The 12,754-nt window shown below is 23.1% G+C and overlaps 1 protein-coding gene across 37 annotated transcripts in view; it reads right to left on the bottom strand.

Annotated features, from left to right (window-relative positions):
• The window catches only part of LOC114183665 (ABC transporter C family member 13-like), a 41,649-nt gene that overhangs the window by 13,730 nt on the left and 15,165 nt on the right, over nt 1–12,754 (bottom strand). For 21 of the 37 annotated variants that reach the window (XM_085673827.1, XM_085673818.1, XM_085673829.1 and 18 more), the window contains exons 1-11: nt 6,214–6,618; nt 5,592–5,681; nt 4,686–4,780; nt 4,491–4,601; nt 4,339–4,392; nt 3,952–4,074; nt 3,398–3,610; nt 2,016–2,076; nt 514–588; nt 229–370; nt 5–100 (exon numbers count right to left, since the gene is read on the bottom strand). The exons of 1 other annotated variant lie outside the window; for it this stretch is intronic. In XM_085673827.1, coding sequence (XP_085529953.1) covers nt 5–100; nt 229–318 — 186 coding nt within the window. In that variant the 5' untranslated portion in view covers nt 319–370; nt 514–588; nt 2,016–2,076; ... (5 more) ...; nt 5,592–5,681; nt 6,214–6,618. Of the gene's footprint in view, nt 1–4; nt 101–228; nt 371–513; nt 589–662; nt 790–2,015; nt 2,077–2,390; nt 2,461–3,397; nt 3,645–3,951; nt 4,084–4,338; nt 4,393–4,490; nt 4,602–4,685; nt 4,804–5,591; nt 5,682–6,213; nt 6,622–12,754 lie in introns of those variants that run through there. 15 more of the 37 variants (XM_085673843.1, XM_085673841.1, XM_085673842.1 and 12 more) reach the window with 13 other exon arrangements.

The raw sequence follows: 12,754 nt of genomic DNA on the forward strand, positions 1-12,754 counted from the left end.
TCACCTGCACGGACTTCAAAACAGCAGTGCCCGGAAAAGATTCAACCGGAAAAGCTGCACGGACTTCATCAGACAGTGCTATATGATGCTTCTTCATATCCTAATGCATGAACAATAAAACCCCGGTAAAATAAAGTTTGCGAAAGATTAACAGAATGCGAGCGAACAGTAAATCCAAATTTAAGGAAAAGAAAGAAACAGAATTCAATGTGGATTTTAAAGATTTACCTGAATTTTAGTGTCGAGATCAAGTATTTTCTTCAATATGGGAAGTGTGTGACCCTTATCCGGAGAAACTTGGTGGATTCGCTGTGACATAGTGTTTTCATCCACGGAGTCTGTTTCTCGTTCACTTGCTTCGATACATCATCTGTCGAAATTCCACAAATCAAAGAACCATCCAACGTCAGAATTAACAATGTATCTTTGGCTGAAATTAAGATCATTATTTTCTTTTGGTCGATCCAAATCGAAAAGGGAAATTGAATAGAGAGTAGAGAATAGAAAAGGAACCTGACTCAGAAGGAACGTAGTCAAAGAACAAAGCGGTGGAATTTTCAGCGAGCATTTGGATTTGAATGGATTGATCTGCAAGAACGGGTGCTTTGTGTTAAAGAAGAAGTGGTTAATTCAATTGGTTAGTGGAGAGAAAGTGAGATTACCGTTCATGGTTCTCCATTTCCAAGATCCAACTTCTTAACCAATAAAGCAAGAGAGCAATGGAGCGCAAAAGAGTAACGTTCTTTTCTTTCTGAGATTTAGCAATTGAGCGAAGAGAGGAATAGAGTACTGTTTTTTTCTTTAGATTTCAAAGTTTGAAATCACAACGGCTAAATGCTAATATCAAATTCTCAAAAGCGTCTTCTATTTTGGGCCTTGGGATGGGCAACCCAAATTTGAAAGCCCAATCTTTTCGTGGGAATGGGCTAGGCTGCTTTGATTAAACAACTATTAAAATATACTAGAATTAAGAATATATATATATATATATATATATATATATAAAAGCTGAAATCGTTTATATGATATATGACTCAAATTTTGTAGTGAAATCGTTACATTTATTATATTTATGAAGACTTTTTTCCTATGATGTAATATTTAAAAATCCAATTATATTGTATAAATACAACAATAAATTAACATTATTTGATAAATTAACCAAATATAGTGTAATTAAAAATGAAGGAATAAATCTATTATTTTCTAAAAGGTAATAAAAAAATAGAAAACTTGAGTAGAACAAATGATTGATAAATTAACCAAATATAGTGTAGTTAGAGATGAAGGAATAAATCTATTATTTTCTAAAAGGTAATAAAAAAATAAAAAACCTGAGTAGAACAAATGGATTTATTTTTAATCCTAAAAATAAATTTATTTATTTTTTTCATAATTTAATTTTGAAACAAAAATTAAAATTTACCGAAAAAACTGAGAAAGAAGACTACCAGAGTGAAAATTCGATATACGTGACGGATGATAATCAAACTTTTGAATTTTTTTTTCTATTTATTTATCTATTGAAATGTATGAGTGTTTTTATTATTATTGTCATACATAGTTATTAAAAGTCCGGAACCATTACTATTTTCTAACCTAAATTTGTAACCCAACATAGGGAACTTTTGTTTTACTTAGCAACCTTTCTGAATATATATATATATATATATATATATATAAAATGCAGTTCATCAAAAGTCACTCAATGGCCTATAAAAAAGCAATCATGTTTAGATGTATATTCGATTTTTATTCTATTATTTATTTTATGATAATTATACTAAAAATTATATTGAGTTGATTTTAGAAGTATAAAAGCCAAAACATATTAGGGATGACCACAATCAAGATAACTTTCTAACAATAACGCACAAGAATAGAAGAAAGATGACTTAAATAGAGCTTTTAAGGTTAGGACAATCATCACCTGAACCTTAAACTTATTATGCAGGAAAAACATATAAGTGAAATATAATATAATGAACTATATTAACTACAAGAGTTAAACTTACTTAATTAGAGAGGTGAGCCCCAAGGATAATGCAAGTAAATGCCCATCCACATTCACTGAACCTGGAAGAAATAACAAAGATGGAACCAAATTTTTTTAAAGTTTTTTTGTTCCAATTGTTTGATATGCAAATAGAAGGAAATTATTTAAGAAAAAAAAAAAGGAATGGCATCACCATCACCATAACCATGTTTATGTTAATATATTTGACAGATAGATATTTGCAATGTTTTAAATTGACATATAAAGTTGTGTATGAAGGAATGCGAAATAAAAGTATGGTGCCTAAAGGGAATAAAGTAACGAAGAAGCATATCAAATAAGAGATTAATAAAACAATTGGTACAAGTAAAAACTTTATTGCTCGTCGTAACACCTTGTTGAAGAAACTGGATCAGTTTATTAAGAAACAATGGCCCCGCAAAACCAAAACAATCATTAATCACCTGGAAGAATTTCTCATACATTTAGTAAATGCGTAAATAAATTGAAACCAGATAAAATAAAGCAAAGTCAGATTAAATTTTGGTTTATTTATGGCCAAAGAATTGGTATTTTAATATTGACATAGATATACTTCATAAAAGACATCCAAATACAAAACAAGGACATGATAAGGACTCATTATCATATGAAAACATCTTGTTGTGTTCCCTTGTAACTAATAAGTATATGTGTCAATTGTCATGGTGTTGATGTCATTAAAATTATGTAATAATCCTTGTAATCCTACTTACTTAAGTGATCTTGTTTTTAAATTGACATGATAAACAATTCAGATTCTGTAACTTTAAAACATGTCAAGGTATCAATACCTTGGACCATGGAATGCCATATACAAACTATGAAAAATTCTCTACTTATTTAGAAATTGATAAGGATCGTATTTTTCTAATAAAGATGTCAAGGTACAAGTAAAACATGTTATGTCATGCAGGCTGTCATACTATGAGTATATTTTCTAGTGGCACAACCGAAATTTCTAGGTACATAAACAATCAGTTATCTATCACAACAGTAGTTGGGAAACTATACTATTTTGATTGATAGACCTTGAACCATTGCTTGTTACAGAAATCAATGCATAATTCAAAACAAAAAGCATCTTCTGTACACATAAACTTACTGAGCTATTGGACAGACATTAAATTTCCTTTCATTTCAGGATAAAAAGGCTAGAACTTGCATCTCCACAGAAAAAGTAGAATCCCATGTTGGAATTGAAAATTCGAAAGTGTTGAAAAAGGTATAACTTGGACGAATTAGATTCCAGCAGTCCATAACAGTCATATAGTATAAATATTGCATATAAAGACTAGAGAATTATGCACAAACTTTGGTTTAGTATGTGGGAGGAAAACACGATTTCAATTTGAAAAATACCTTCATTAAACCCAGGCGGAGATATGACCATCCAGATGCACTACAGAGTGCTCTAAACAAAGATGGTTAGAGCCATTGTTACTCAGTTCATCTTGCCAGCAGGATAAAATCACATCATGACAGGAAGAAGGACCCATATCAGTCCGTAGTGGCAGCAGGTTATCAGAGTCTAATTGTTTTACCACACCATGATTCATTAATGGAGTTGTGAAGCTGAAATCAAATCCCAAAAGTTTCCATCATTTCCCTATATAGGAAGAATATTAAAACAAAAAACTAAAACTGTGACAGCATATTCATTCAGAATTGAAACGTGATCTATAAACAAAAATGTAATTTTCACATGCACTATGCCTGCTACTACAATCAAATCAACTCATTTTCATATTATGAATGGATGTGACAAGTAAAAGATTTTAAACAAATAGCTATCTTCTCGTCCTCAAATCTTATTGATATGCAATATATATCTTAAGTACCCTTGTTGAGTAAAGTTCTTCAACATGATACAAAGTTCTATTTATTATCATTACTATAAAATGACTTATATTTACCTCAGATTTAAACGCCCTAATAGTTGATGATCCATCAAGTGTTTCCGTGAATGATGAGTATATTGGAGAGCGTAAAACACTGTCCAGTCGTAGTAATTCTCTCGATGTTGACCTGTAGAAGAACTGAAGCCACTGCATAGATCAGTTGATTGTTGTCTATTATACCAAGTCAAAGAAGTGATTATGGTTTTAAACGTTTGAGACCCAAGAAACACTGAAATAATTTATTTGTAGTTTTATAAAAGCTTTATTTTGTACTCCATAATTATGAGGGTTTCCAAATTCGTACAATTTAATAACAAATAATCCTAATAGTTTTAGGAACTTACATTCTAAAAAACAAGGAGTGTGGTTAAATATGAAAGTGTCAATAAGAAAAAATAATACCTGAAATCTACTGTAGATATAACAAAATGGCAATAGCAAGAGTAAGAAGAAGACCTACAGAAAATCGAAAGATAAAAATAGATCATGGGGAACATTAAGACAAATATTGGTAGTTCCATAATACATATGACAAACTAAGAAAATCGTTGTACCTGTACGTAACACAAAATTATTGTAATACCCAACAGGCCTACGAATTCGCTAGGAGAATGTTCAGAATGAATGGAAGTGAATCATCAATGGTATAAAGATCTGAAGATAACCTACACAAAACAGAAGAAATCGTGAAACATAAAATTCATATTATCATTATCTGCTATTATTCCCTGAAGACATCTTATTCTAACCTGTTCAGTATTCTCCCACCAGGGGTCTGATCAAAGAATTGGACAGGTGCATTCATAAAGCTTGTTGAGCAATTTATTGTGTACCTTAGTTGCAGCTTGTAATAATTAAATAATTAAGCTATAACATGCCATAATTAAATAATTAAGCTATAACGGTTATTTATTAAAGGAAAAATATAATTTATAAAATGATGATTTGACTGCTTTGTACGGCTTAAATCAAATAATACTCAAATTATAATAGAACAATTTTTACTGTTAAATGTCCCATCTTAAAATTTAAAAGTTATATTTATTTTAAAATCAAATTGACTCAAATTTAAAAGATAAGCAATAAAATACAATTTAAAATTAAGAAGTTAACAAGAATTTTATAATTAGGATAAAGAATCAAAGCTGTAATTTACATTTTTATTATCTGTCAAAATATTGTGATGAATACTGTGTTTTAAACTTTTATTTCCACATTAATTCTGTCACATTTAAAAAATATAACCAATAATAACATACAAGGGTATTAAAAAGCAGCATAGTATCAAAGCCAAATTCACCAAACAAAAAGCTAGCAAATTTGGAATGATAAAAACAGACTGTTTTCTCCTAAACATCACGTAAATTCATTTTTTCCATCTTCATTATTCCTTTATATTTTATCTTCGAATTATACTGCCAACAATGCTCTTAGGGTAAGAAAAATTTTCATCAGCCATGAAAGCCTAAAACTTCTTAAAGGTAAATAACAATCCATCAATAAAATCCATAAAAAATAGATTATTACTGTCTAAAACATTGAACCATATTACCAAGATCATAAAAAATCACCACTACACATAAGTTTAAGATATGAAACTGTAATTTATGCAGAATAGGTTGAAAATATTACTCGATCAAGAATAATTAACTTACACGAGGAAGCTTGCAATCAGAGAAATTGGAACCCATCTTTGTTCATCCATGTTGAACCTTAAATACTCATCCCTCACTAAATTAGCATCACTGCATAAACAAAAGAACATTGAAGATAAAATTCAACTGCAAAGATTTGTTGGGAAACACTACAGTAAATAACGAAGAACAAACAATAATTTACTTGAAATAATAATCAATTGAAGTAATAATCAATTTGGTTGACTATTGTATTGGCGAGAGAGGTTTGGCAACCTGAAAGAACATTGCAGGAGGAGGTGCATGTGTTAAAAACGGCATGCCCCCAAAGGGTTCAAATTGTAGTGTTGGGAAATAATAGAGGAAGAGATGGTGCATTTTCCCGGAATTAAGTCAGCTGGTGCAGGTGGCTTTCCATAAACAAATTCAAAGTAAGACATGAAGATTTATCATCTTTAGTTTTCAAAGCCATTCAAAATCTTTGAAAATATTAAACTAATTTCAAGTTTTCTGAACATTTCTACAAAATTAGAACTTCTAATTACTTAGATTTTAAACACTAATCTAAAATGTTGCCCCGACAATCATGCAAAATATACACAAATTATAATCAGGGAAAAAAATCTTGCCATAATTTCTTTACATTTTTTTGGGAACTCTTTCTTTGAATAAACTGTTCTCGAAGAGGATAGCGTCATCCGATCTTTGAGGGCTCCAGAAGAACTCAAAGATCCTGCATCCATGGTTACGAGAAGAAAACAAGAACAGAAACGAAAAGAATAGGAAACAATATAAATAACAGCGCAACTGAAAAGAAAATAAAGCACAAGCAAAATATTATTAGACGAAGAGAAATCAGACAGCAGGAACAGAGAGGGCCAAAGCTCCGGTGCTTGAAAATTAACAGAAAGAGAGAGAAAGAGATTTGAATGGAAACTATTTGAAATGAGATTGTATAAAGTAGAAATGCTGACTGAAAGATCAAAATTAAGGGTTTGAAGATCAGATGAAAATTAAGGGGATTTGAATATCAGAAAACAAGGGTTATTTTAACAACGACAGACTATTATAAAATGTATTGACCAAATTATCCTTTGATAGACTAATTATAACTATAACTATAATAATAATTATTATTATTATTATTATTATCTATAATTATATTATTGTTATTGTTATTGACTATTATTACGATGATTATTACTATCGAGTATAAATATTATTATCATTATTAACAATTATAATTATTTTTATTACTATATTATTATTATTATTAAGAAATATAATTATTATAATAGTTATTATTATTTACTTTTTTATTATGATTTGATTTGTATTTTAGTTTTACTTACTGTGAATCATTTTTCAATTATTTATCATTTTGATTCGTTTTGTTCTTCATTTATTTTTATATTTGAACAATTATTTCAACTAAAAAACAATTGTTATTATAGTGATATTATTATTATTATTATTATTATTATTATAGTTACTATGGGATCATATCTTGATTATTTGCACTTTTTATTTATTTAATTGTTTATTTTTCTCTATATCATTGTAATTATTTGAATTAAAAAAATGTTATTATTATTATTAACAAATAATAATTAAGAGATAAAATTGTAAAAAACAAAAAAGGACACAAAAAATGTTATTTTTTTATATGTGTAGTTCTTGTATAATAATAATAATAATAATAATAATAATTATTATTATTATTATTATTATTATTATTATTATTATCACTATGGATATTATTATAATGATATTATTATTATTTTTATAATTAGACATACACCTTAATTTTATTTATTATAGGATCATATTTTAATTATTTGTCCTTTTTATTTATTTTGTTGTTAAAATATAGTTTTATATATAATTATAGATTATTATCGTTAACATTAACTATAGTATTAGTATTAACATTAATATTTATAACATGAACATAATTGTTGTTATCATTAGTTTGTTCGTATTAGTTTTATTATTATTTCTATTATTATTATCACTATGGGATATGAGGTGAAAATAATAAAATAAACTTAAGATTTTATTATATTTAATCGAGAGGTAAGATGAGATAAAATTTTATAGGTGCAGGAAAAAAAAAGGGGTGCAGGTAGAAATGCGCTGACCGGTGTATTTGAAACGGAGTCAACCCAAAACTTTGGATCAGCCCAAAACTAATTCTGGATTTTAAAATATTTTTAGAAGAACTAAAAATAATTTAATTAAGTTACACTGTATATTATTATTTAATTAAAAATTATAATATATGATAAAAAAATAATATATCTCTCTAAAAAAAAACAAAAAAATTAAACACTAGTCGTTATTATTTATTGTAAATTTGTTTGTTGTTAAGAGTGTTTATAGCTTGAGTCAGTTTTGAACAAACTCATTATCAATCCATCAACAAAATATAAGTTGGATTGGGTTGTGTTTTTACATTTTTTTTTATATTAAACTTAATTCACATCACCAATGTGAATAAGATTGAATTGAATGAATTCTATAATTTGATTAATAATAGCATTTTGAATGTCTTTTACAAAATCACCAATTCACACTACAAATATCACAGGGCCATTAGTACTATCACAACCATCATAGCAACTTCTTCGTTTAAAATACCACATTTATAAAGAGAACCCGACAGGAGAAAAATAAAAACTAAAATAAAAATATAAAAAATTGGATTATACATGGAGAGAAAAAAAAATCGTGTTAGAATAGCAAGAAAGTGGAGTATGAAAGTGAATAAGAAGAATAAGAGAGAAATATATTTTTTATTTTTAATAATAAGTCAAAATAAAAATTATTTTAAAACTATAAATATCATATATTTTTATTTTTTACATACTTTTAGGATAAAATAAATTTTATTTTATTTTTAATTATCTTTTTAGATTTTTTCTCAAATTAAATTAGACACATTTTGTATTTTTGAATATATTTTAATTTTTAAATATATTTACAGTACTTTATTTTATTTATCTAATAATTTTATGAATATGTGATCAAATCGTATTTTATTATAAATTTATTTTATGAAAAGAAGTTTTTTTTTAAGGTTTTAATATCTTTTGCTTTTGGTTACTGTTATTTTTTTTTTTAATATTTATTGTATTTATTATAATAATTGGACATTGATATTGCTTATAAATTGTAGTCTATTACATATTAAGAAAAGAAGATACCACAAAAATTACTACATTACTCATCTCCTTTTATTGACAAGTGTCATAAAGTTTAGTTTTTTCGTCATTTTAAAACTGTGTAACAAAAGGACCCGGATTCAAATCCTACAAAAACCAATTTATTTTTATTTTTTCATTTATTTATGATTTCAACTATAATATTAATTATAAGAAATATTATTATTTGTAATATTTTTATAATTTTTATTATTTGTAATTATTAATAATATTATTATTTGTAATATTTTTATAAGTATTATTATTATTTGTAATTATTAATAATATTATTATTATAAATATTATTTATAGTGATAATAGTAAAATTATAATCAATATTAATATTATAATAATAATAATTATTATTATTATTATAATATGTTACTATTATATATTATTATTATTATTATTGGTATTATTAACATTGTTATTATTATATATTATTATTATTATTATTATTATTAGTAGTAGTAAAGAAGTAATTAGAAAAATTATTAACTATAATTAGTAGTAAAATTATTAGTATTACTATTAGTATTATTATTATTATTATTATATTTTGTTATTGAAAAAATTATTAACATTATTAGTAATAGTAAAGTTATTAGTGTTATTATTATTGTTATTATTATTATTAGTATTATTAACCATATTAATATATAATATATTAATATTATGATTATATATGATTGTGATTATTATTAAATTTATTGATAATATTAGTAGTAGTAAAAATATTAGTATAGTATTACTTATAATATCAACATATAATATATTATTCTTTTTATATATTATGAAAAAAAACTAGAAAAATTTACTATTATTAATAACATTATTATTATTATTATTATTATTTATTTATTGTTATTAGTACTATACTTATCATAAATAATATTAGTATTATTGTTATTGTTTCAATTTTGAAACAAAATTATATTTTAATTATTTACATTTTTATTATTTGGATTATAGTATTTAAATACAAATTTTACTTTTATATACTATGAAGTTATATTTTAATTATTTGTATTTTTATTTATTTTGTTGTTGGATTGTTTTTACATTTGAGTAATTAGTTGAATCCAAACAAGTAGTTACTAAAATTAGTAAAATAATAAAATTAAAATGTAATTTTTTATATTATAAATAATCATTTAAATTTGAAAAAGAATAATTAGTATTAGTATTAATATTAATATAATAATAATTATTATTATTATTATTTGTATTTTTATTTTAAATAATATTAGTGTTATTATTATTATATTAATATTAATCTTAGTGTTATTATTTTAATTGTAGTATTTAGATACACATTTATTTTTATTTACTACGGATTATATATTAATTACTTCCATTTTTATTGGTTTTGTTGTTGATTTATCTTTACATCTGAAGAATTAGCTGAATTAAAAAAAATAGTTACTAAAATTAGTAAAATAATAGAACTAAAAAGTGTTTTTTTTATTATCAATAATCATTTAAATTTATAAAATAATAATTAAGAGAATATAATTGTAAAAACAAAATAGGAGACCATGTATATCTATATATGTAGTTGTGTATTATTATTATCATTATTATCAATACGGGATATTATTATAGTTAGACACCCATCTTATTTTTACTTACTATATGATTATGTTCCAATTACTTGCACTTTTTTGTTCGTTTTGTTGTTAATTTATTATTACATCGGAGTAATTAAATAAAAAAATAGTTACTAAAATTAGTAAAATAATAAAACTGAAAAAATAATTTTTTTATTATGAATAATTAGTTAAATTTAAAAAATAATAATTAAAAGGATAAAATTGTAAAAACAAAAGAAGACATCAAATATGTGTATATTTTCATATATGTAGTTGTTCTATTATTATTATTATTATTATTATTATTATTATTATTATTTGTATCATTACAGGATAATAATCTAGAGTATTATTATTATTATTATTTGTGTTATTATTATTATTATTATTATTATAGTTAGACATACAATTTACTTTTAGGTTTAATCACACAGAAGGTCATATTTTTTGAAAATTTGTTCCAATTTGGTCGTTTTTGTTATGGCATAATTGACGGCGTTAATTTTGTGCCACGTGTCAGCTCGTGATTTTTTTTTATTTTTTTTACTTTTTTCTTGAAAAAACAGTTGACACGTGTCAAATTAGGGTTTTGTCACATGTCGTGATTTTTTTAATTTGGTCTCAATTTGAAAGAGATAAAATTACTTTAGTTTAAAATGAAATTAGGACTAAATTAAGACAAATAACAAATACAGGGATCAAATTGATATTTTTCACTTCAATAATTGATACGTGGCAGAATCATATTTTGACACGTGCCAATTTTTTTTTAATTAAAAAATTAAAATAATCACAAGCTGATTACTAAAAATTAAATATTACTATTATTATTAATATTAATATTTTAATTTTATACATCATTATAATTATTTTTAATATTATTATTATTGTCATTAATATTATTATTATTATTATTAAAATTATTATTATTTCAATATTTTTTTATTATTATTAAGATTATTTTTACAATTCATTTTATTGTTATTATTAAAATTGTTTTATTACTATTAGAATTATTAATACTAATATTATTTTTGTCATTATTATTGTTATTATATTATTTTATTTTATTTGTCACGTTAACTTTTATTATTACTGATATTATTATTGTGAATATTATTATATTTATTATAATAATTATAAATATTCTTTTATTTATAATAATATTTTTTATTGTTATTTATATTATTACGAATATTATTATAATAATTCTTATGATAGTATTATTATATTTTATATTATCAAAGTTATTATAATTTTTATTATTATTGTTATTAAAATTGTTGTATTAATTTTATACTTTAAATCATTAAAATATTAGTAACAGTACTAAATTTTATTATTATTATAATTTTTATTATTATTGATATTGTATCAATTAAAATTTGTATTATTGTTATTATTTTTGTTGTTGTTATAATTATTAGTAATAAAAATAAATTGTTATTATATTATGATTATTAATATTATCATTAGTATTATATTATTGTTATTTCTATAAGTAATTTTTTGAATTATTGTTATTACAAAATTAATAAAATAATAAAATTGAAAAAATAATATCTTTCATCTTGAATAATTATTTATATTTAAAAAATAATAATTAAAAGAACTAAATTCAAAGAACATTAAATGTGTATTTATTTACGTAATGTTAGTGTTGTATTATCATTATTTTTTTTGTCACTAGATAATAATAATATTATTATTAGTACAAACAGACACATATTTTATTTTTATTTATTTTGGGATCATAACACTTTTTTTATTTGTTTAATAATTGATTTGTCTTTAAATATTTCACCTCAAAAAGGTAATTATAATTAATAAATTAATAAAACTTAAAAATTATTTTTTTATTATAATAACTATACTGAATAATGGTTATTATTATTATATTTTTACGAACCTATTATTGTTATTAATATTATTATTATTATTATATTATTATATAATAATAATTATTATTATTATTAGTTTTGTGAATACGAAATATTATTTTTATAGTGGTATTATCATGATAATTACACACTCATTTTAGTTTTATTTACTATCACTTTTATTTCAATTATTTCCAGATTTCTATTTATTGGTTGTTTATTTATCAATACATCTTAGTATTATTAGAATTCAATAAGTAATTACAAAATTAGTAAAATAATAAAATTTAAAACGATTTTTTTATAATGAAAAATTATTTAAATTTAAAAAATAATAATTAATAAGATAAATTTTAAAAAACAAAATAGACACTAAAGATATATATATATATATATATATATATATATATATATATATATATATATATATATATTATTATTATTATTTTATCATGGGATATTATTACAATGACATTATTATTATTATTATTATTATTATTATTATTATT

Source organism: Vigna unguiculata, chromosome 5, assembly GCF_037176805.1.
Source record: "Vigna unguiculata cultivar grain cowpea cultivar isolate G323 ecotype 2 chromosome 5, ASM3717680v1, whole genome shotgun sequence".
In the NCBI taxonomy this organism is placed as follows: domain Eukaryota; kingdom Viridiplantae; phylum Streptophyta; class Magnoliopsida; order Fabales; family Fabaceae; genus Vigna; species Vigna unguiculata.